Source organism: Ricinus communis, chromosome 6 (assembly GCF_019578655.1).
Source record: "Ricinus communis isolate WT05 ecotype wild-type chromosome 6, ASM1957865v1, whole genome shotgun sequence".
In the NCBI taxonomy this organism is placed as follows: Eukaryota; Viridiplantae; Streptophyta; class Magnoliopsida; order Malpighiales; family Euphorbiaceae; genus Ricinus; species Ricinus communis.
In genome coordinates, this window is record NC_063261.1 from 18,419,353 (window position 1) to 18,445,169 (window position 25,817).

General features: G+C 34.2%; 5 protein-coding genes and 1 pseudogene across 5 annotated transcripts; all 6 read left to right on the forward strand.

The window, feature by feature from the left end:
• The first annotated feature begins 1,625 nt into the window (after positions 1–1,625).
• LOC125370307 lies at positions 1,626–2,835 on the forward strand. Its single transcript, XM_048375327.1, has 2 exons — positions 1,626–2,148; positions 2,289–2,835. The coding sequence occupies exons 1-2, from the start codon at positions 1,957–1,959 to the stop codon at positions 2,736–2,738; spliced, it is 642 nt and encodes a 213-aa protein (XP_048231284.1). The 5' UTR covers positions 1,626–1,956; the 3' UTR covers positions 2,739–2,835.
• A 2,132-nt stretch (positions 2,836–4,967) lies between these two features.
• Positions 4,968–6,303, forward strand: LOC125370486. The gene has a single exon (XM_048376226.1). The coding sequence runs from the start codon at positions 5,054–5,056 to the stop codon at positions 6,185–6,187; it is 1,134 nt and encodes a 377-aa protein (XP_048232183.1). The 5' UTR covers positions 4,968–5,053; the 3' UTR covers positions 6,188–6,303.
• A 4,696-nt stretch (positions 6,304–10,999) lies between these two features.
• LOC125370308 (uncharacterized mitochondrial protein AtMg00810-like) lies at positions 11,000–12,289 on the forward strand. Its single transcript, XM_048375328.1, has one exon. The coding sequence runs from the start codon at positions 11,000–11,002 to the stop codon at positions 12,287–12,289; it is 1,290 nt and encodes a 429-aa protein (XP_048231285.1).
• A 215-nt stretch (positions 12,290–12,504) lies between these two features.
• On the forward strand, positions 12,505–14,014 carry LOC125370452. Its single transcript, XM_048375966.1, has one exon. The coding sequence runs from the start codon at positions 12,707–12,709 to the stop codon at positions 13,865–13,867; it is 1,161 nt and encodes a 386-aa protein (XP_048231923.1). The 5' UTR covers positions 12,505–12,706; the 3' UTR covers positions 13,868–14,014.
• Positions 14,015–19,749: 5,735 nt separating this feature from the next.
• Positions 19,750–22,626, forward strand: LOC8279205 (L-type lectin-domain containing receptor kinase IX.1). The gene has a single exon (XM_002518290.4). The coding sequence runs from the start codon at positions 19,999–20,001 to the stop codon at positions 22,258–22,260; it is 2,262 nt and encodes a 753-aa protein (XP_002518336.2). The 5' UTR covers positions 19,750–19,998; the 3' UTR covers positions 22,261–22,626.
• A 1,429-nt stretch (positions 22,627–24,055) lies between these two features.
• Positions 24,056–25,817, forward strand: LOC8279204 (annotated as a pseudogene).

The following is a 25,817-nucleotide window of genomic DNA, read 5'->3' on the forward strand; positions in this document are numbered from 1 at the left end:
CACAATGATAGCATTCAAAATCAGCAAACTTTCCTTTGGATTTACTTGATGCTTCCCTTTGTTACGGACCTCTACTCCGACTTCTCCCAACGCTTTCATAACTAAGACATCGGAATGTGAAGAGGAACCTTGTGACTTTCTTCTCATCTCTTCATTTAAAACAACGCCTTTAGCTAATTCCATGGTGATAATACCATCTGCTGCAGAGTTGGACAATGATGTCCTAAAAGTTTCCCATGAGTCCCAGAGTAAAGTGCCCAGGAGCCACAAGCCTTGTATCTCATCTTCAAACTTGATACCCATTCCTGCAAGTTGATTTATGATTCCCTGAAAAGAATTCAAATGATCGCGATGTGGAGTTCCATCATGGTATTTCAAGCTCATCGTCTGTTTTATTAAGAACAATTTATTGTTTCCGGTCTTTCTAGCATACAACTGTTCAAGCTTGTTCCACAAAGTGCGAGCATGAGTCTCTCCGCTGATATGGTTCAAAACATTATCATCAACCCATTGACGAATATACCCACAAACTGTCTATGCAAAATATTCCACTCGCATCTGTTTTACTCTCAGGTTTATCGATTAAACACAGTAAATAATAATCCTTCACATAAAGTAGGTCTTCCATCTTGCCTTTCCAAATATGATAATTAGAACCATTCAAATTAATCATCCTACTTGTGTTAGCTTCCATCATTCAAACAAGTTTAACCCAATATAGAAGAACCAGGCTCTGATACCAATTTGATGGGAAAAAACAGCCACAAACGGTAAACAAATAAATGCGGAATTAATCTCTGTTTGTCTAAACTTTCCCAACTTGAATGAACCCCGAGGGATGCAAACAAATAGGATGTTCTTAATGCAAATAGAACACACACAATATCACTGCTATGCACCAAGATATTGAGCTAAAACAGTAAGCACACAACAACACAAAGACACCGAAATTTTAGCGTGGAAAACCTATAAACTAGGGAAAAACCACGGGACCATTTTGGCCGCTTAAATCCACTATCATCATCAAAGGAGCAATACAAAGTCTTCTCTAGATAATACTAGAGGCATACAAAATCATCATATCCTTGGAAGTAAGCACATCAAGGTGTATGGAATCAAAATAGAGCCAAGATAAGAAATATATCACCAGAAAATTAGCTACTGTCCAGACCAACGAAACCCGACCTCCGGACCTCAAAAACCGATCTCCACCGTCCAAAATATTGGACCAGATGCTGTGTAGCTGCTGTCCAAAAATCACGACGATCCAACGGTTCAATCTACGGGAAACGGAACTTTTCTGCTGCTGTATATTCTCCTCTCTTCACCTCTTTCTTTTCTTTTAATATATGAAGTCTTGGTAAAAAAAAACCCTAGCCCTAGACGTTTTTATAATAATATGCTCCCAAAATAGAAAGTCTAAATAAGACTTTAATATGCTCAATGGTTGTGCTTTCCTCATGGGTCAAAAAAAACAAAGAAAAAAAAAAAACCCAACAGTCTCTTCTGCAAGGTATATGGTATTTGAGGAAATTAAATATCAAGAATTGGATGATAAATTGGTCATATATATATAAATGAAAGGGCTCAATTAATTGCAATTAATTAGAAGTCTAGAAAAACTACCACAGTAGCATGGTGACCAGGAGCCTGGGGCACCTTTCCACTCCCGAAAGATTGTAATGGCTCAGACTAAAAAATTTGAAAATTTAGAAGCAGAAGTACTAATAAAAAATTAGGTATTAATAAGTGTAAAGACCACTTTGGGACTTTGGCAATTAACAAGTAATATATAGACTTTTTCTTTGCTTGCAAAATGACAAGGAACAAACTTGTTGCTCAAACAAATTAAGACATGTTTAACATATAGTTTTGTTTTCTTGATGATTATTGATTCTTGGAGGGTACTCAGTGCAGATGTTTATTTAAAACTTCTTGCCTGCCAAGAAACTAGTAATGGAGGGTAAAGAAAAGAAGAAGAGCAAAAGAGAAGGAGCAGCCGATAATCTGGAGTTATGGCCGGATCTTCCCCAACAACTCATCTACCTAATAGCAAAAAATCCATCTCTAATGGCACATATTTGTTCTAAAGTGACAAAGTCATGGAGAGCAGAAGCAAGCAAGTGCAGATCAATCCCTGCAACACATAAATGACCTACGAATAGGAAGAACCCTAGAACAAAATGAGAGGTGGGGGTGTTTCGGTTATAAGGATGACGATTTAGCAAAGCAGTGTCATCAGGGGGCGGGCTGCGTGTGAATGGTTAGTTAGATTCGAAGGAGCGTGACTTGCACGTGACATTTTATTATATATTTTTCGATATGGAAGTGATTATAAGCAGTCTCACATCTTTAACTTGCCAACTAGAAGGGGCTTCATCTGGTACCAAAAGAGACGTAAGCCTCCGCCTCTAGCGTACCATTTTATAGGATGCACACATGGTGTGTTAGTAGAGAAAGGTTACACCTTGTGGGATCCAGTGATGGAAGGACACTGGTGCATCCCATCATGGGATGCTAGGTTTCCATTTTTATGTGCTGCTTCGTCCTCGCGGCTGCAAGAACATTATTTTTGGGTTCTAATTGTTGTATGTCTGTCTCCCCAAGCAGAGTTGGATGCAGGGGAAATTGTGTTTATTTTAGTCGTGGAAGTATTCATGGTTGGTGGGTTTATGAAATGGATACATGCACCATGTCTAACATTAAACATATCTCATATTTGGGTGAACCAACAGTAGAGGAATAAGTTGTGTTAGAAAATACTAAAGTTGTATTATGAGGTTAATTAGTGATGTATTTTGTATGAATTGAAATCAAAATGTTCTGACTTTGACATATTTGATAGCTCCTAGGATTTCTTGTACCTTTCTTTGATATACCATGGATTGGAATAACTTGGTAACTTTGGAAAGTTAAATTAACATAATTTAAATATAAAAAGCTTTACAAGATATTTAGAATTTAATACTTCATTATCTTGTTTTCTGCCATGTTGATAGTGGGTACAAACATTGTGATACATACATTTTTCCAGTTTCAGCCCGGTTTCGGCTCTAGAAATCAGAAAAAGATGATAAGTTAGACCGAAAATTCCATCTATGTATCAAATTGATAAATAATTGACATATTTTTATTAACTTTAAATGATGAAGTATGCGTCAATCATCTAATACTAAAGTATAAAACATTCATATATACCTGCCACTCTCCTATTAATTATAATACATACACCAAGATTATGTAAGAATCTCTCAAAATAAATATCATTGAACATATGAAATTAAATGAAATTTGCATAGTTAGCAGATTAGATCAAATACCGACTGAAACAAAGTGAATGGAGGAAACATCAATGTTGTTCTCATGAAATCACTACATAATTTAATTTACTTTTCTTTTATCTTTCTCAAAAAGTGTTATAGAAAACAAAAATGTTTATGTTCTTGAAAATTTTATTTTAATTGTAAAAATTTGAATTTATATCTAAAATATATTTAATTTCTTCCAACAAAACATGATATATTAAATATGAAAATCTGGTTAGAAGTCTACAATTCTTTAGGAGCTGATTATAGAGTAAGAGGCTCAATCAATAGTAATATTATAAAATAGAAACAGTAGTAACAATGTTTCTCCTATTCAATTTCAATCAGCTGGATTACTTATTTACCCTTCTGAGTTTATTATAAAATAAAATGTTAAGGGTTCAAATTCATTGCAATTGTTTAAGAATTTAGAAGTTTTTGCAATAAAAGTATTACGAGTTTATTACAAATGAAGAAAGGTATAGCTGCTAGAGCCTAATCTGAACTTGGAAACTGGTTCAACTCGTTTAATATCTAACTTTGAATTTTTATAAAAAATAAATATATAAATTCAAAATGACTCGAGATTGAAACTGTTCGAACCTAAAATGACTCATATTTGAAATTATCCGAAATAAAAAAGTGAATTAAAATTAAAATAGTCAGATGACCTAACTATGAGACCAACTCGACCCCAGATTTGATGTTATCCAATTTTATAATCAATACAAATTTGAATTAAAATCCAAAATAATTGGAAATATTATAAATATGTTTATTTAGTAAAACAAACTAACATTTTTGTGAAATTTAATTATCATATATATAGTAACAAAGTACTAATTTTCTTAATTTACTCAATTTCTAATTAAAATGTTAAGAAAAATTTATTGTTCTTGCGTCTCCAAGCATCAAATCTCTTAAAAATATTGCTTTGCAAATTTTAAAACCAAATATTCAGTTTGAATATGATAATGTTATTAACAAATAAACAATTAAATTTATGTTTAAAAATTAAGAAAAAAACTTAAAATTTAGCAGGCATCAAGTAATAAGTATATATTTCTAAAATAATGACTCCATTTGATTACATATTCATTAACAAATTAATTAGAAGTATGAGATTGATATTAATAATTAATTAAGTTTATAATTATTTTCATATGTTAAAGTTAATAGATTATCCATTAATCAATAAATTAATTAGTCCAAAAGTAAAATTCAATAAATTAATATGAAAATCTACCCAAAATTTGATAAATTAATTTGAAATTCGATTCAGAATTTAAGGCAATCCGAATCAGACTCAATTCAACATAATCTTGCTATGATTTGAACTTGAAAAAGATGCAATTTAAATATAAATGTACCTATTTAAATTCAGATTCAATTCAAGCCGATTATGAAATGAACCAAATTTGAAATAAATTCAAATTTGATATTATCAATTTCCAAAATGACCCCAAAGTTGGAATATATATTTACCACTGAAACGGTGGGGGAATATCGACTTTCCTTTGCACGGAAGTTTGCGGCTGACGAGGGGAGTAACTTGTTGCTTAAGGGTTTATCTACTAAACCAAAGTCAAAACAAGAACAAAACATGTCCACATGTCATCTTTGTCGCCTAATGATTATTGATTCTTGGAGGATACTCATACAGATGTTTATTTATAACTTCTTTCAGACTACATGACTTTAATCCAACCCAATCTCATCTAAGATACACATTTGCTCGCCAAAAAACAATGGAGGGTAAAGAAAAGAAGAGCAGCAAAATAGACAAAGAAGCCAATAATCTAGAGTTATGGCCGGATCTTCCCCAACAGCTTATCCATCTGATAGCAAGAAATTCATCTCTACTGGAACATATTTGTTCTAAAGGTGTGACAAAGTCATGGCGAGCACAAGCAAGCAAGTGCAGGTCAAATCCTGCAACACCATGGCTTGAACTATCAGGTAATCGTGAGAGTGATCATAATAGGCAGTCTCACGTCTTTCACTTGCCAATTAGAAGGGGCTTTATCTGGTACTGGAGGAGACATAAGCCTACACCTCCAGTATACAATATTATTGGATGCTCACATGGTCTAATAGTGGCGAAAGGAGCTTCAGCTTCAGATTACAATTTGTGGGATCCTGTAATTGATGGATATTGGTGTATTCCGAGATGGGATGCTGGTATTCCATTTATACGCGCTGCTTTGTCCTCACCGCTGCCTTGGATAAGTCGTCATAAGAATAAAAATAAATGTACTGTCATGGTTTTGACAGGTGTTGCGCATCCTGCTTTTGCCTATTATAGAATATGGGAAGGAGGAGAATGGATAAGAAAGGATAGCAACATTGTTGATCCCAATTGTTCTGACCCGAATAGACGTGACCATCTTTTGCAATTGACTAATGGTATCTGGTGCAAGGAAAAGTTCTACGCTTTGAGTGCACAGGGAACTCTGGTAGTGATAGAAGACATTGATTTTGATCTCAGAATCACAGCTTTGGGTAAGAAAAGAGCTGTCCCCTCTGTTTCGTCCATGCATTTCAAAGAGTTCTTGGTTGAATCAGAAGGGATGGTTTTGCTAGTTTTTCTTATCTCAAGAAATTCTATTAACACGGTTGATTATGTGGAAGTTTATCAGCTTAATACTGCTAAACTCGGATGGATTAAGAAGGAGAGCCTGGGAGAAAGAACATTATTTCTGGGTTCTAATTGTTGTATGTCTGTCTCTGCAAGCAAAGTTGGATGCAGGGGAAATTGTGTTTATTTTAGTCGTGGGAGTACTCAGGGTTGGTGGGTTTATGAAATGGACACATGCACCATTACTAGCATCAATGCTTCAAACTTATCTGCAGTTTGGGTTGAACCAACAGTAGAGGATTAGGTTGTGTGTCAGAAAATTCTAAACTTGTGAATTATGATGTTACTCTGTATTGTAAGTGTATGATTTGGAATCAGAACACATTTGATTTAATAATTAATCCTACACATTTGGACCAACATTATTTATATAGTAAGTTTATATCACTTACAGTTTTGGAGTATTTTCTTCTTAACTATTTGCACTATTTACTGAAATCTATATGTGACGTTTCTTAGTATTTTCTTTCCAATTCTACGGTATCTTTTCACGACAGACAAAAGACAGAGGAAAAAGAAAACGGATGTTGGTCCATCCAGCACTCGACTTTACCCAAAAACTTTGGTGCTTTGTATTTGCAGTAGGCGTTCTATAATATCAGTTCCTCTTTTATTAGAAAAGTGCAAAGGCAAGTAGGGAGGTACAACCTTTATTCCGTGGCAGTGAACAATGGTGACTACTACAAGATAACTGAACCTCTTTCTATCCAGGAACAGAATGAGCTAATCCACTCTTTTTTTTTTTGTGCACACGCATCTAGAGTTAATTTAGAGTGTGTCGGACAGTACTTTCATGGGTGACAAAGTGATATTTGAAGATTTTCGACGCACTTGCGTACTCAATGCTCGAATTTAATACCTTAATTAAGTTAGAAGAAACTCTTACCATTTCAACTATATTATGTTGTTGTGTTAGCTAATAAACTCTTTCTGGAAGAGTTGCAAAACACTTGCTAAGTCGTCAACATGAACTAACTCACAACAGACAAAAACAAAGACACGAATACAGTAAAGAGAATCCTTATACAATCCAAACCAATGACGATCATAAAGCTCTAATCTGACTGGTAAAGCTTTGTGCATACTTATGTTGTGTATGCGAAGGGCTAACATCTGCTGTATTAGCTACTAAGTACAAGTCCAGAACATATGTTAGAATTACTTTGCAAATCAATTGTTGTTTGTCTAGACTAAATATTTGTTGATAATATATGAAAATGAGAAGTCAAATGTGAAACATTTTCAAAAAAAAAAAAAAAAAGAAGAAAAGAGAAATCTGAAAATTAAATTTCTGGTTCTATGTAACGATTATTAAACATTCAGTAAGCTTTTGGACTTGGGAAAACTAGTATTTTATAGGGTAATCTCATCTGTAAGAGCAGGCACTGGTTATGTCATATAGCATAGTCAAATAAATAACTAGCATGATATCATTATAGACCATGATTTATGGAGCATCCTGTAATACTTTGTCATATTAAATTCATAGCACAACCGTAGCTCTCTTTTCTTTATGTATGTTGAGAAACAAGGGCCTCAGACTGGATCATCACAGGAAACCAGATCATCACAGGCATCAAAACAGGGAAAAGGAGCAACATTTTCTTCCTTAAGGAAGAAAGATCACTTCTACCCTTCCCAATTTGAAAAAGAAACGTTAGAATAGGATTATAGAGCCGTTGCAAATAATGATGTATATAACAAGATCTCTCATGCTTATAATCCAAGAAATGATTCATCAATAAAATCATCACAGATTTATATTACTCTTTCACTGTTACTCAACATGGTATCAGAGCAGGTGTAATCCTGTCATCATCTACCAACACAATCTCAAATCCAACCGATCAAAATTCTTATCATGTCTCAAAACGACCTTACCAAACTCACCAACATCACATTAACAGGCAATCAGAATTACTTTCAATGGTCAAGAGCAGTATACATCGGTCTCAGTGGCAGAAAGAAATTAGGGTTTATTACAGGGACCCGAAAGAAGCCACAGCAAATCAACCCCAATCAACCCACAAAAGAGGAAATGGAGGCAATCGAAGATTGGCAGACGACTGACCATATGGTTATGTCGCTTCTGACCAACACAATTGAGCCTCAGATTGCCAGGCTGTGCATGCTACTGGCATCATCACATGCCATATGGGAAAGATTAAAGAAATTATACGGTCAAGAACAAAACTATGCGCACATATTCAACTTGAAACAGGAATTATCACAAGCAAAACAAGGGACTCGGTCCTGTGCACATTACGCAACTGAGATTCTGACTCGGTGGGAGGAGCTACAAAGCTACCTTCCGCCCACTACAGATCTCGAAGAAATAAGACAGAGGGCCGAGCAGGACCTTGTATTTACTTACCTCGGCGAGCTCGATTCGAGCTACGAAGCAGTTCAGTTACAAGTATTGTTGTCCAGCAAGCTTCCGAGCCTCGACACAGTTATCGCTCTTGTTCAACAAGAGGAGACAAGGCGAGCCACCATGGGAGCAGCAATAACAAGTCACGGCAACACAGAGAACAGGGCGTTCGCTTCTCACTCACGAGAGCCGGCTTGGGTGCGAGGGACACCAAGCAGCGTCGAGAGGTGTGACCATTGCAAAAAGCAAGGCCACACCTCCGAGCGCTGCTGGCATCGACACCCACAGCTCCGGCCGACGTTTAGCCGAGGAGAACGAGGGAGAGAAAGGAGAGACAAACGAGAGGGAAGAGAAGGACGAGAGAATGGCTTCTTTGGTGGTGTGGGTATGCTGAACGCATATAACCCTACGGGTTATGATGTGTTCAGCGGGTCAGGTATAGGAAACAGGTTATTTAATCCTACCCGACCCGACTCAGCTACCCACGATAGATCCGACCCGTTTGGCACCCGACCCGACTCCCGACCCGGTTCAACTACTCACATTCAGTCCGACCCATGGGCCTAACCTTGTCCTTCTTGAAGCCACACATCCCCGAGCCATCCGGCCAGACAAATTTGTATAATTCATGGGCTAATTCAGACTTCAGGCCCAACCTGCTGGCCCAACCACCTTCAGGCCCAATAGAGAATCATCAAGTTTCTCAAATTCTGTCCCAACTCCAGTCTATTTTACAGCTTCAGCAGTCCCGTGGGACAGGTTTAGTATCTCAAAATTATAAATCTTCTAAATGGATTATTGACTCCGGTGCAACCGATCACATGACTTGGGACTCAACAAAATTACACAATTTTGTCCCTACCGACTCTCAACATGTGATCGTTGCAAATGGAGGTCAAGCTGAAATCTCTGGTTTTGGCTCCTCAAAAATATTACATAACACTAATTCAGTTCATAACATTCTTTTATTACCTAAATTTACCACCAATTTATTATCTGTTGGTAAAATAACTCGTTCCTTAAATTGCAATGTAATTTTCTCACCATCTTCTGTAATATTTCAGGATCGCACTACCGGGAAGACGATTGGTGAGGGATATCTTGAAAATGGATTGTATTACCTTACTGACCCTATCAATCACTGTCTTATCTCCAAATCTCTCGACCAAAGCATACTACTTCATAGGCGTTTTGGGCATCCGTCTGATAAAATTTTAAATCAATTATTTTGTCTCAAAATTAATTCTAGTTGTTGTGACACTTGTAAATTTTCAAAACATACTAGATTGCCTTTTCCTATATCCTCTACCACTTCAACCAAAATGTTTGACTTAATACACTCTGATGTTTGGGGACCTGCACCCTGTATCTCCTACAATCATTTTCATTACTTTGTTACATTTATTGATGATTTCTCTCGCCTTACGTGGGTCTATTTGCTAAAAGGAAAAAATGAAGTCTTCGCGTGTTTTCAAAATTTCTACAACTTCATTCAAAACCAATATAATACCAACATTAAAATCTTCAGGTCTGATAACGGTACTGAATATATCAATAAACAATTTTCTGATTTTTTTCCACTACAGGCATCTTGCACCAAACTACCTGCATTTACACCCCTGAGCAAAATGGAGTCTGTAAAAGGAAAACCGTCATCTTCTTGAAGTCACTAGATGCTTACTTTTTCAAAATCATGTTCCTACAATTTTTTGGTCTGATGCTCTCCAAACTGCTGCCTATCTCATTAACCGCCTCCCTAGTTCAAAACTCAACAATCGGAGTCCTCTTGAAACTCTAAAGGGTAGAAAAATTGAACTAGGGCATATTAGAGTTTTTGGGTGCATCGTCTTTGTTCATGTCAAACGCTCTCATAAACTGGAACCTAGTTCTGTCAAAACAGTATTCTTAGGGTATTCCACAACCAAAAAAGGATATAAGTGCTATGACCCGTGCACCCACAAAATCTATATCTCGAGGGATGTGTTCTTTGATGAATGTATACCTTATTTTACTAACCCGCACCCTTCTCATAGGTCCTCATTGTTATTTCCAGATAATTCTTTATTTTTTGACAACTCAATCCTTCCTCATCCACCACACGAGGAAATAGCTTCCGCACCAAATCCCGAGGCCCAATCTTCAGGGGAAGTCAATACAATTTTCGATGACACTTCTTCAGGGGGAGATAGATCACTAGTTGAAGAAGTTGCTCCACGCAGATCATCCAGACCCTCTAGACCACCAATCAGACTTAGGGACTATGTGTCCCACAAGGTAATGTATCCTATTCAAAACTTTATTAGCTACCATAACATATCCAACTCATATAGGAACTACCTAGACAAACTCATCTCCCATACTGAGCCATCCTCCTTCAATGAGGCTAATACCGATCCTAAATGGTGTCAGGCCATGAAGGAAGAGCTTCAAGCCCTTGAAAAAAATGACACCTGGACATTAGTTCCTCTTCCACAAAACAAAAAAGCTGTTGGGTGCAAATGGGTATATAAAATTAAATATAAACATGATGGAAGAATTGAAAGATATAAGGCTAGATTGGTAGCAAAAGGGTTTACTTAAATATATGGGGTAGACTATCAGGAAACCTTTGCGCCCGTAGCAAAAATGAGCACTGTTCGCATATTATTGTCTGTTGCTACTAACTCATGATGGAGCCTATATCAAATGGACGTTAAAAATGCCTTTCTCCAAGGGAATCTCGAAGAAGAGGTATATATGACTCCTCCCCCAGGTTATGAGGTCATCACCACCAATCAATCCATGGTATGTAAACTGAAAAAGGCTATCTATGGACTAAAACAATCTCTGAGAGCATGGTATGCCAAGCTAAGCTTTTTCCTTTTAAAACTCAATTTCATTAAAAGTACATCCGATTCTTCTATGTTTGTTAAACACACTCATACTTGCACCATCATTATTCTCATTTATGTTGACGATATTATCATAACAGGCACCAATAATGAAAAAATTGAGGAAGTAAAACAAAAATTAAAAGAGGAATTTGACATTAAAGATCTCGGACAATTGTCCTACTTCCTTGGAATAGAAATAGCCAAATCCCATAAAGGTCTATTTCTATCTCAAAGAAAGTACGTCCTTGATCTATTAAAAGAAACAGGAAAACTAGGAGTAAAACCTGTAGATTCACCAATGGAGACTAAAGTTAAACTTAACCTTGAAGATGGCAATCCATTAGACAATATAGGGAATTATCAACGACTGGTAGGAAAACTAATCTATCTCACGGTAACCAGACCTGACATCACTTATGCTGTAAGTGTGGTAAGTCAGTTTATGCATGCACCTCGCACCAGTCATTTAGATGCCATCAATAGGATTCTTAGGTATCTCAAGGGGACTCCTAGTCAAGGAATTTGGATGAAAGATAACAGTTCAAATGATATTGTTGGTTTCTCTGATGCAGATTGGGCCGGAAGCTGTGACAGGAAATCAACTTCTGGCTTCTGCACATTTGTGGGTGGCAATCTAGTAACTTGGAAAAGCAAGAAACAAACTGTAACTGCCAGGTCCAGTGCAGAGGCAGAATATAGAGCAATGGCATCAACAGCCAGTGAACTAACATGGATCAAGCAAGCGCTAACAGATATGGGAATTAAAGTCAAAGAACCAATAAAAATGTATTGTGATAATCAAGCAGCAAGACATATTGCTTCAAATCCCGTTTTTCACGAGCGCACCAAACACATCGAAGTGGATTGTCACTTTATAAGGGAAAAGGTTCAATCTGGAGAAATTGAAACTCCATTCATCAGAAGCAATGAACAACTGGCAGACATCTTTACTAAAGCTCTAGATAAATCTCATCATCATAGGCTGCTCACCAAGATGAGTTCCATTAACTTATTTGAACCCACCTTGAGGGGGAGTGTTGAGAAACAAGGGCCTCAGACTGGATCATCACAGGAAACCAGATCATCACAGGCATCAAAATAGGGAAAAGGAGCAACCTTTTCTTCCTTAAGGAAGAAAGGTCACTTCTACCCTTTCCAATTTGAAAAAGGAACGTTAGAATAGGATTATAGAGCCGTTGCAAATAATGATGTATATAACAAGATCTCTCATGCTTATAATCCAAGAAATGATTCATCAATAAAATCATCACAGATTTATATTACTCTTTCACTGTTAATCAACAATGTATTTATATTATATTGAAGGTTGTTAAGACAAGAAAGCCTCTTCCCCAAGGTGATTAATAGGAACTTGTTGCCCAAGGTGTTCAATCAGTATGCAATTTCAACATTTAAAGCATTACAGACCTTGAAAGCTACTCATGTTAATGTTTATTTAATCTCCTCTTTCAGATCGCAAACCTCAGACCCATACCTCCAAAACACATTTCTTGCAGCAATGTCAGCAGCGAGAAAGGAAAAGAAGAAAAACAAAAAGCAGCCCACATCATCTAACACAGAAGCCAACAGTTCAAAACTATGGCCAGATCTTCCAAAGAAACTTATCTACCTGATAGAAAGGCAGCCTTCGCTATGTCAAGCAATCTTTTCCAGGGGCGTGACGAAGTCCTGGAAAATAAAACCAAACAAGTGTAATTCAAATTCTACACTTCCATGGCTTCAGCTCGCCATTGATGATCATGAAATTGCTAATAATTATAACAAGCAGCCTCACACCTTCAACATCACGTTTAAAAGGGATTGTATATGGTATTGGTACCGCGATTCGCGTCCGCCTGAGAAACTCCATGTTCTTGGATGCAGCCATGGCATAATAGTGTCTAAACAAGTTCCAAATTACTTCAATCCAGCTCCGAATTATGTACTACGAGATGCAACCGATGATGGAGGATGGTATTTACCATTATGGGATATCAAACACCCATTAATATACACTTCTTCATCTTCCAAGCCCAGTTACCAAAATAAATGCGTTGTGATTGTTTTGACAGGCATCACTAGTCCAGCTTTCGCTTTCTACAGAATGTGGGGTGAAACAAGAGAATGGATGAAAAAGGATAGCGCCATTGTTGATCCCCGTTGTTCTGACCCGAATGGTAGAAGTAATCTCTTGCGATTTACCAATGGCATTTGGTTCAAGGAAAAGTTATTCGCTTTGAGCTTGCAAGGAACTTTGGCAGTTATAGAAGAAGACATCGATTCCGATGTCAGAATCACAACTTTGAGTAAGAAAAGAGCTGTTCCGTCTGTTTCGTCGATGCATTTTAGAGAATGTTTGATTGAATCAGAAGGGAAGGTTTTGCTAGTCTTCCTCATATCCAGAAATTCAATTAAGATAGTGGATTATGTGGAAGTTTACCAACTTAACACTACTAAACTTACATGGATTAAGAAAGAAAGTATTGGGGATGTAACATTGTTTTTGGGTACTAATTGTTGTATGTCTGTCTCAGCAAGCAGAGTCGGATGCAGGAGAAACTGTATCTGCTTTACTAGCAAGATTAATGATGGCTGGTGGATATATGACATGCAAACAGGCACCATTTCTCATGGTTGGAGCGATTCCGCAATCTGGATTGAAGAAGCACTACTGGAATAATTAGTTTCTGTTGTATAAAAATATGCAAGTAAATACATATAACTTTTTTATCTTTTCTTTATTGATCATATCATGAAAATTAGCATGACAGGATGTAATATACTGAAGGATTAATGTGGCTAATTTTCCTCAAGAATCTCTATTACAGCTTCTACTAATTCTACTCTTTTAAGTTAAAAAAATAAAAATCTACTCTTTAAGTTTAGGCCAAATGTGCCAAAAATTGCAAAGTTTATTTATTTGATCTATAATTTCCTTAGCAAATGGAATGCATTTCCTTTTTGTTAAAAAGAAGGGGCAAACAAATAAAATTGATACAGAAAGACCGTATTATTCATAACTGCATATTTACAATACAGGCGTGGCGATCAGTTGGACCTTGTGCTAAGTTGATAAATATTTGCATTTGCTGATTTATATATATGAGAGAAAGATGTCTTTTATATTTCCTACTATATATATATATATCATTTTAAAGACAGGTTTGAGAAGTCTTAAGTTTAGTTTAGTACATGGTGATCCATGAGACAAGCAAGTTGAATGATCAAGTCAAAAAGATTTCGAAAATTATGGATCTCCAACTAATTAAATTGTGACAATAAGCTCTTGGACACCATTTGTTTATTCCTGTGCATGCATGTGTATAAGTAGCATAGGATGGCAAGGAACATGGAAAGACAATAAAAATATTAATAAACATAAAAAAAAAAAAAAAAAAAGTAAGATGGAGAATAGCAGTGAGCAGATGGTAAAGAAGACAGAAAATGAGGGAAATAAAGAAGTAGAAGTAAGGTTGCCTGTAAAGACCAGTCCTTACGTACAATATAACACCTTGGAGGACTACAAGCGCCAAGGCTATGGTGCCGAAGGACACAAACCAGTCAACCCCAATCAAGGCGGAGGTGGCACCGATGCTCCCACTGTTTCAGGGCATGGCCTCCCTCAAGGAACAAAACCTGTCCTGTGATTGTCAAGTTTATCAATTTTGCTTCAATATTTTTTTCTATTACAATTTAATTTATTTTTAGTTTGTATGCAAGTTTGACGAACTTTTGCTTATTGGGTCCCTAAAAATCCTTTTGTTGTTATAAAAAATCTTTGAACTTTTTAATTTTGTTTTATTAGGTCCCTAAATATTTATAAAATATCTTGTTGTATTTTCTCACATTCATACACTATTTAGATCTTAATTCGCCATATGCCATTAGATTTAATATAAAAAAATCTTAAATTTATATAATGTTTATTTTCATTATTTTATCTTTTTTATTTAATATGAAAAATGATTTTCTTAGAATTTCAATGCGAGATGATTCGTTAAATTTTTATTTTATTTTTTAATTGTTTTCTCTTTATCACAATGCATCCTAATTTCTTTTTATTGAATTTCAATGCGAGATGATTCGTTAAATTTATATTTTATTTTTTAATTGTTTTCTCTTTATCACAATGCACCCTAATTTTTTTTTATTGAATTTCAATATGAGAAATATTCATTTTATGTTGCTAAATTACTCTTTAATTTTCTCGACTTGATTATTTATATCACTCTCATTTTTTCTCTCATTTGCATTAATTTTTATTATTTTATTGTTTATTCTTAAATTCTTCTCTTGGAGAGAAGCTTTCAAAATTAATAAATATTTATGTAAGAATTTAAAAAATTAAAAATAATAAAAGTACATACATATTTTAAAGCAAAATAAATATTTAGGGACTTAATGAACTAAAATTAAATATTTTGTTGGCATGTTTAATGTGTTTATATACACGTTTCTAACAGAAGGACTTAATGATGATAAAAAAGAAATACAAAGATTCACTAAAACTAGACCTGTTCATGGGCTAGGCATGACTTGATTTTAGACAAGCCCGAGTCTGCCCAGGTCCGAGAATTTTTTAATATCTCTGAGCCCAAGCCCGAGCCTGAAATCTTTTGAAAAGCCCGGCTCGGCCCGGCCCGGCCAATTGTTAAACCTGTATAAAAGGTCGGGCCGGGGCGGGTTCGGTCAGGCTTGACCCGGTTCTGCAATGTACAACAAAGTTGTTTAGCATTTGATATTATTAATAACATGAAAATTATAAATAGGAATGATAGGTAGTTAAGTGGTTTATAACACTTAATTATATACTGAAGGTCATAGGTTCAATTCCTAAGTATGACATTTTTTTTTCTTAATTAAATTGGATCCCGGGCCGGGCCCATGAACAGGTCTAACTAAAATGCAATCGATTGTCGTAACATAAAGTCGAAAAGTACTAAACACCCAAAAATATATTCTACCAAAAGGCTAATGGGCATACATACCCACCATATCATTATCGGAAGGCTGGAGGATAGCAGCACCATTCTGAAATTGGTTTCTATAAGAGTTTTATTGTTTCTTTAAAAACATTAATAGGATTAGTTCTATGTGAATGACCCCTTTTGGGGTAAAAAAAAGAGAAAGAAAACATATTATAGGAATCAGTTTAACAACTTCTTGGCATCATTTGGAGTATCAATTTGAATAAACGGCCAGCTCGGATTGGTAAATGTTCAAAGATCATGATAATGTTATTTCTCTTTTGATGCTTTATTGATGGGTTGAAGGTAAAATCAAATGCTATTACTTGTAATATTACCGTTTCTCCTGTCTGCAAACAAAATCTACTTCTTAATTAGTTTGTGTAAAAGTCAACATAATTAGAACAAGCGTACAACATTAGTGGTCTTTTTGGAGAATTATTGTTTCAATACATTTCTATTCAATTCTGGAGTGAGTCATGAGTCGGACCAAAGATGCTTTGATTTTAGGGAAAATATGCATTTTTGCTCTTAACGTCTGGTGCGAGAAAGATTAGATTCAATTAAACCTTTAAAGCAATAAGAACCTATAATTTCAGTCCTCCTCTTAACAGAGAATCAAACTGACATTAACCCTAGCTGACATGGCAGTTTTCTTTACAAGACCAAAATGATGATGTGGCAATAAAATTGGCTAATAATCCATTAACACATTTGAAGAAATAAAGCACGCAACTTTCAACCTCTATCACCATCGTTGCCCATCACCACCACCATACCATTCCCTATCTCCACCACAATCATCACGTACTTCTTGATCTTCTTACTAGCTTTCAACTTAAAAACAAAACACCCGAACTACTCTTTTATATGTAATTTTTTTTATTTTAATAAGTAATAATATAAAATGACACTTTAATATATTTTTTATTTTTTAAATATAATGTAGAGAGTCAAATTTCACTCTCTGCTCTATATTTAATAAATACACTTCAACATTGCACGTAGCTTTTTACGAAAGAAAGAAAGAAATCAAGAAATGAAGAGGAGCTCGAAACGTGCATAGATTGCAATAGATCTCAATCTGTTCGGTGTCGCTTTTGCAATTCCGGTGGGGCATCAACGAGAAACGAAACCAGCGACTATACATATCGGCAGCAAGGATGAGAAATGACATCAGCGACAAGGATGAGAAACGACATCGACGACGATACATATCGACAGCATCGACGAGTAACGTCGGTGATGCTTATGACTGAACAGTGTTGTCATGAGACCAGTAAGGCGGTGGGAGACGGCACAGATTGGTGGTGGGTTGAAGTGGCGTGGGAACTAAAGGGAGAGGATAAATCTGGAGGGGTGTTCTTCTGATGGTTAAAAAATGAATAGAGGACCATTCTTGACAAAAGAAAGTGATTTTAATTAACACTTTACAAAATTTAAATAATAAAATAATTATTAAAATTAATTTTATTCAATTGGTGGGACCATCTATTATACACATAAACAACAATTAACAACATCTAAAATTTATGTTAAAGGAGGACTTAAATTTTAAATTTTTAACATTTTAAGAGTCTATTTTCGTATAAGATTAGATTCAGAATCTAATAGACAAGTTATTGAATTTAATCATTTATAAATAAGATAGTTCGGTAAGAATTGACAATTACATATTTTATTTAATTATGGACAGAGTCATGAATGGAAGAAAAATTCTTTTATTTATTTAGATAAGCAAAATATTATTTTTAATGGTGTATGCTCTCATTTTTATGATACTTTGATAAATTACCAACTTTTATCATAATTATTTTATAATGAAACATTAGTATATAACATAAACTTTCAAAATCAAATTAATCACCTATTAGTTCTAATAGAATTTAAAATGTATTAAATTAAACTAATTACATATAAAATTATAATAAAATTTGGAATTAGATTACTTAACTCTTTAATCCTAATGATATTTCAGAGATGCACCATCGCAACTGTGAAGCTTAATTAAGTAGTAGTTTAATTAACCACTTTTTTGGAAGCTTTCAGTTTGTGATTTTCAGCCGCTGTGTTAGAAGCTGTCAAAGTCGTCGGTCTTAACTGCCATCCATTGCACATAGAATACGACTTTTGTTTATAAATAAATGCTTATTGTTATTATCATTTTCAAAACAATTTGTATATAATGACTTATTAAATAAATAGCATTAAAGGTTTATAAAATGTAAATAAAGTGACTGAAGTGTTGGGTGTATTATTATATTAGAGAAGTAAGCGTAGAATATATTATAATAAAATATTTAAGCACTAGTGTAAAGTTTAATAATTAATAATTCTTTAATTAGTTATTATAATATTATTTATGAAATGGGTCATTATATATTCTTTTATTTGTCAAGCGAACTTAAATCGAAATTACATTATTGTCAAAATAGACTCACATTACCATCAAATTAAAAATATCAAATCATGTATTGGATTATTATAATAAACCATCCAAGCCATTTTTTCTTTTCTTTTTCTGAGATACCACTTATATAACAATTCATGCATCTTGGTAGTTATCGGAAATATTTTTTATTAATTAATATAAATATTATCATGTGTAATTCATTTTATTTTTTATATATCCAAAAATTATAATTTTATAAAAAAATTTAATAAAAGATATTTAAAAGAATAATGATAATACATTTTTTAATTTATGTATAAACTCAAATCAACTATGCTTATATAGATATTCTCAACTAGTCGAGCATAATTCCGCAATCTATGCAAGATATAATAAAATTTAAACCAATAAAAAGAATTAATTAACGTTTGCTTGGATTTTTGTAATTTCATTTTAGATTATATTATTTACTTATACAAATGACGGAATTTAGATTATTTTATTTTCAATATAATATAAATTACAAATGATGTTGTCAAAGTCTTTTCTTTAATTACATGTTGATACTCAACAATTTTAAATTCCCTTTTTTAATTTAAGAAATGCTTTTATATTACTGCTTTGGAATAAAATTGAACTTGGTCACTAATTATATTATTTGATTTTAATTGAACTATTTTTTAAATTTATTAATATTTTAACTAAAATTTTATATATTTAACTCAAATTTATTTTATAAAAATGAGACAGTGATACACACTCTCTAAAAAGAGTGGATATAATAAAAATAAAAAAAATCATGCACATACAAAATATCTTCTTACTTTATTTCTTGCTAGATCTCTTGATAAAAATGCAAACCCAAAAAGAAATATATTTTTCTTATGTATTATTTAAATGAATGAATCAAATTTTTTATCCTTGATTTATGGGTTTTCATTTTTATCAAATATTTGAACCATCTTAATTTTATATTTATGTGAGAAAGAAAAGCACCAAAGCATGAAAGAACAAATTAAAGGAAAAAGGTAGGAAAAAGTATAAAAGAAAAATGAAAATGTTTATTTGATAGAAAAAAAATAATTAAAATTATATTTTTATACTTTTAAATATAGCTCACTTGCCTATATATGAGCGTGAAATTCATATTCTTAAATTTAGAACAAATATATCAATTTATCAAAAGTTAATTTTGGAGCGATTTGGATCTAGCCAACAAGTTCAGACCAAATTGCATCTTATACCACTTATTGGCTATTAGTTAAATCATTGTTGTTAGACTACTTATAAATATAGTAAATTTGAATACATCAAATAAGTAATATAATATCTTCAATATTTAAATCATAAAATATTTAAAAATAATTGGTAAATGAATTATGTTTCCATCATAGCAATGTTTTTTTTTTTTTTTGTAATTGGAGAATAATTTTCCATTGATTTTTCTTTTCCATGGAATTATACATGCCATTGATGTTCCAACGATTTCATGTTCACTTAAACAGAGACATCCTTCAGACTTGCCACATCTGTAGCTGTCAAATCTTTCTCCGAGCTATGGCCTTCAGCAAGTTCAACAAAACTCGCAGCCATTCACCAGGACAGCTATCTCTTCTTATGGTGGCGGTGGTGATCTTATTCATCTGCTTCAAAGTGCCTTCTGTCACTTCCCTGAGTTTTGATTTTCCCAGTTTCAATCAGAATGATCGCAATATACGTTACGCAGGAAATGCCTCTGTCACTAGCCAGGAAATCTCCCTCACAACAAACCAGAGAGAGAAGGATATGTCTGCCAGCATGGGTCGTATCATCTATGCTAGCCCTTTATACCTTTGGGACAAGGAGTCCAAAAACCTCACCAACTTCTTTACCAATTTTTCCTTCACTATTGATTCTTTAAACAGTACCAACTACGGAGATGGGATGGCTTTCTTCCTTGCACCAACTGATTTCCCATTTCCGGACATGGCCGGTGGCGGTTTTGGTCTTTCTAAAGACAACGAAACGTCTGCATATCCATTTGTTGCAGTCGAATTTGATACTTACGGAAACAAAGGTTGGGATCCACCTTTTGATAGTGGTAATGGCGAACATGTAGGTATCGATATCAACTTGACGGTATCTAAGAATCATACTAAGTGGTACACTGATATAGAGGATGGTAGAAGAAATGATGCTTCAATTAGCTACGACTCTAGTTCGAAAGTTTTAAGCGTTACATTCACCAGCTTTAATTCCAGTAGCAATGAGATGTTCGAGCAAAATCTTTCTTATCAAGTTGATCTAAGGGACTGTTTGCCTGAATGGGTTGCAATTGGTTTCTCAGCTACCACAGGAGCATCATTTGAGATGCATACTCTTCACTCATGGTATTTCACTTCCGACTTGCAATTCATTGACAAGCCAATACCGCCAACAGTCAGTGCCCCAATGATTGAGGAGGTTCCACCAACAAAGAGATCAAAGAAAGAGGTGGGACTTGTGGTTGGGTTAAGTGTATCTGGATTTGTAATCTTTATTAGTCTAATTTGCCTTTTCATGTGGAAAAGAAGCAGAGGAGAGACAAATGTTGATGATGAAGAAGTTGTTGATCATTTTGATATGTCAATGGATGAAGATTTTGAAAAGGGTACTGGGCCAAGAAAGTTTTCCTACAACGACTTGGTTAGGGCCACAAATAACTTTTCGGAGCAAGAAAAACTTGGGGAGGGAGGTTTTGGTGCAGTGTATAAAGGATTCTTGAGGGAATTCATGAACTCCTATGTAGCGGTGAAGAGAATATCAAAAGGTTCCAAACAAGGAATGAAGGAGTATGCATCGGAAGTTAAGATCATTAGTAGATTGAGGCACAGGAATTTAGTCCAACTCATAGGTTGGTGCCACGAAGAAAAGAAACTCTTACTTGTTTATGAGTTCATGCCTAATGGAAGCTTGGATTCCCATCTTTTTAAACAAGACAGCTTGTTGACATGGGATATAAGGTACAAAATTGCTCAAGGATTGGCTTCAGGGTTGCTGTATTTACAAGAAGAATGGGAGCAATGTGTATTGCATAGAGATATAAAGTCCAGCAATATCATGTTAGATTCAAATTTTAATGCCAAACTTGGTGATTTTGGTTTGGCAAGACTAGTAGATCATGGCAAAGGTCCAGAAACCACAATTTTGGCTGGGACAATGGGCTACATGGCTCCAGAATGTGCCATTACAGGCAAGGCTAGCAGGGAATCAGATGTCTATAGTTTTGGTGTTGTCGCTTTGGAAATAGCTTGCGGAAGAAAACCCATCAACTATAAGGCTGGTGAAGATCAAGTTTATCTGATACAATGGGTTTGGAATCTTTATGGTGGAGGACCTTCAAAGTTGCTTGAAGCCGCTGATCCGAGACTAAATGGAGATTTTGATGAGCAGCAAATGAAATGTCTGATAATAGTCGGGCTTTGGTGTGTTCATCCAGATGAAAAATGTAGAGCTTCAATTCGACAGGCAATTCAAGTCCTTAAGTTTGAAGCCCCGTTGCCCATTCTTCCAGCAAAAATGCCTGTGCCCACGTATTCTCCTCCCCCTCAACCTCCTTCATCAGTGTCTTTGTCCTGGGAAGCTACTGGAAGCCAAAACCAATCTTCAAGCTGTAGCTACACAACTAATTCTTCGATAAGCACTGTATCTTCTTCAGGCTCCTCTACATCTGCGTTGCTGATGCACACTCGTTAAACTTGTACCCCACACCATCAGTGCCTGTTTAGTTCGATATGTTTATTTACTTGGTCGTTTCTGTTGTACTCAATATTGCTATTATCTTCTTTTTGAATTTCCTTTCTAAGATTTTATTTGTATTGTTAAATGTAATTTCGTTCTGTTCCAAGCATGTTTGTTCTGTCTTCATTAGTATAGGCTGGTTTGGGGTTATGGAAGGGAGTTCCATACTGTTTACTGATACGATAACTTCATAAAATCTTTAGCAAAATTTACTAGAAACTTGCTAATGGAGGAACGTCCGCTAATATCGTAATTAAATAAGTTCCTTACGATGGGTTTAAGCCAAAGGACATTTCCCAGCAAGACATTCGATTCAGGCGAATTTATTTCCGGCAATACATTTGATTCAGGCGAATTTATTGTCCTCAAACAAAATTAAATGAATGGTAAATGAGTCACTTTCAATGGTGAAGACTTAGCAATTGGGTCACTAGAGATTTAGATCGCACACTTAGCACGCATGTTCTATGTACTTACCACAATGACCTATTGCTTTATAGTCAACCATAATATATGAACCAGTCTAAGTAAAATAGAGAAGGCCTGACTTGGCCAGGGACATGAATTTCCATTTTCTGGCCATTAAATTAAACCGTAGTATACACGGATAGCATCAAAAGGCGTCAAATCAGGTCATGGAAGTTTACTTGGAAAATGTTATTTAATGGCTAACACTGTCATATGGTTGAAAAGTTCATATTCACCGTTATATTCACACCTAATTTTAGAGCCAATAATAAATCCACTGTTCGTGGTTAGAGATGAAAAGGAACGACTGTGGATAGCAATAATGGTTTAAACATGACGATAGAAAATGGTACAACATATTAAGCTGGTTTTGAATATTTTTAGAAATAGATACAAATATGTGAATTCTAGAATGCCGTAATTACGGTAACTTTTTAATATCTTTATGTATTCATTTAATAAAAATTATAAAATTTTAGATTAATTTACATAAAAATCTTTTTTGAGAAATTTATATAAAAATATTTTAATATGTAATTTTATATAAAAATTATATATTAAAATATTTTATGTCAATTTAACTCAAAATTTATAATTATTTTAAATAAATATATAAAGATATTGAAAAGTTGACTGCGGTATTCTAAAATTCACTCAATTAGTATAATTTAGATATTTTTAATAATAGTCCAACTCATGATTTTTCCCATTATGCTGTTTCTCTCTTTTTTTTTTCATAATAACTATTAGTATATTTATGCATTACGCACAATTATTGATATTATTTTTATTATAAATAATAAAATAGATTGAGTTTATAGATAAGACTTAATAGATTTTTTAATATTAATAAATATAAAATTAAATTATATATTTTTAGATATCTTTAAAAATTAATATTATAATAGATATTTTTATTTTTAAATTAAAAAATTGTTATATAATTAAGCATTAATTTATTATTAAAAATATTATCTTTTATTATTAGAATTATTATCTAATTAAAAACTATTTTATTAATTAAATATAATATTAAAATATAATTGATATACTATTTTTAGGATATAATTAGTATTATATAATTAGAGAACTATTTATTAATTAATATAATATTAAAATATATTATTTTTAATGATAGAATTAATATCATTATCTGACTAAGAAATTATTTATTAGTTAGTATAATATTAAAATATAATTAATATATTATTTTTAAGATTAGAGTCAGTATTTAATTAGGAATATAATTCATTAATCAATAATTTAATAGAAGAACTATAATATTATAAGTAAGCTTGAATTCTATATGTCAAAACACATGCGGAGTCCCGCACTTTAGTTGTTTTGGATTTTTTTTTTTTTACATTTGATATTATTATAATATAAATTATAAAAATTAATATTATATAATTTAAACTTATATATTAATATAAAGATCATTGTCGACTAAGGCATCGAAACTTAGTACAGCTCTTAGGTTGGTGCCATGAAAAGGGGGAACTAATACTTGTTTATGAGCTCATGCCTAATGGTAGCTTGGACTCCCATCTTTTCCGCAAAGATAGATTATTGACATGGGAAGTTAGGTATAATATTGCTCAAGGATTGGCCTCACGATTGCTGTACTTACAAGAAGAATGTGAGCAACTAGTGGTGCATAGAGATATAAAATCAAGCAATGTTATGTTGGATTCCAATTTCAATGCCAAACTTGGAGATTTTGGTTTGGCAAGACTTGTAGACCATGGCAAAGGTTCACAAACGACAGTTTTGGCAGGAACCTTAGGCTATATGGCTCCGGAATGTGTCATTACAGGCAAGGCTAACAAGGAATCAGATATCTACAGTTTTGGAATTGTTGCTTTGGAAATAGCTTGTGGAAGAAAACCCATCAGTGTCATGGCCGTTGAAGATCAATCTTATTTGGTGAAATGGGTTTGGGACTTTTATTGGAGGAGGAAAGATACTTGAAGCAACAGTTGATGAGCAGCAATTGGGAAGATTGATTATGGTTGGGCTTTCGTGTGCTCATCCTGATCCAAAGTTCAGACCTTCTATTAAGCAAGTAATTCAAGTTCTTAATTTTGAAGCTGCATTGCCTGTTCTCCCTTCAAAGATTCCTGTGCCCACATATTTCTCTCCTGCGGTCAATGCTCATTGACATTCCCTCTAGGCTATACCAATTCCGAGGGAAGCTAAGGAACCAATCTTGGATGTTGCTGACACCAAACTCCACTGTTTTCCATGCATTCTGCAGGAAAAATTCTTGAAGGAACCTGGTTCAGCATGAAGCAGAAACACAAGCATTTGTAAGCCCCATTAATGATCTATACCCGTTTCTTCTTTATACGTCATCATTTCCGCACTTATGTTACACGGATAGAGAAGTTTGAAATTCAAAGATTAAAATCCCAACAAAATTATGAGTAATTACATGATCGTATATTTGATGTCAGATTTAAGTTCCTGACCTCCTGCATTACCAGGCAGTCATTCAATTCCTGAGCTACTAGCCTAATTTTGACAAAAGAAAAAGGACTAATATGATATATGAATGTGTATATAAATTGATTTAATATTTATTTGTAGTTTGGACTTGGAGGGATGAATAATGATGGGAGCTTTCGAGATAATTCCAAGCAAAGGATGCTTATTACAAAGCAGATACTCCTGTTAGAGATTAATTTGAATACACATTCACATAAAAAGATAATGGCCACAGCCGAAGAGAAGGTGATAAAAGGAAACCGACAATCTCTAATATAAAATTTTTGTTTCCTTATCATACAGCTGAATGCAACTGTATGTGAATTTAGAAATGCCTAATTGACTCAGCTTTTCCAACTTCTCTTTGGTTATATTGCTCTTTTCTTCACCATTTTCTTATTACAGGAAAATGTTCAATTAGATTATATTTCAACCAGATATCTCCTATCTTTTTTGTCGTACTTTGTTTGGCATACATCATCTTTCCTGAGATCAATGTTGGCCATTCTGCAGTTGCCAAGATTACAAACACACTCGCCACTGCCTCAAGTTTTATA

Bases quoted from the DNA above. Each gene is read 5' to 3' on its own strand.
- LOC125370307 (XM_048375327.1), top strand. From the start codon at position 1,957: ATGGAGGGTAAAGAAAAGAAGAAGAGCAAAAGAGAAGGAGCAGCCGAT. The intron at 2,149-2,288 runs AAATGACCTACG...GAAGGAGCGTGA, and splicing joins GATCAATCCCTGCAACACAT to CTTGCACGTGACATTTTATT.
- LOC8279205 (XM_002518290.4), top strand. From the start codon at position 19,999: ATGGAATTATACATGCCATTGATGTTCCAACGATTTCATGTTCACTTA.
- LOC125370308 (XM_048375328.1), top strand. From the start codon at position 11,000: ATGGACGTTAAAAATGCCTTTCTCCAAGGGAATCTCGAAGAAGAGGTA.
- LOC125370452 (XM_048375966.1), top strand. From the start codon at position 12,707: ATGTCAGCAGCGAGAAAGGAAAAGAAGAAAAACAAAAAGCAGCCCACA.
- LOC125370486 (XM_048376226.1), top strand. From the start codon at position 5,054: ATGGAGGGTAAAGAAAAGAAGAGCAGCAAAATAGACAAAGAAGCCAAT.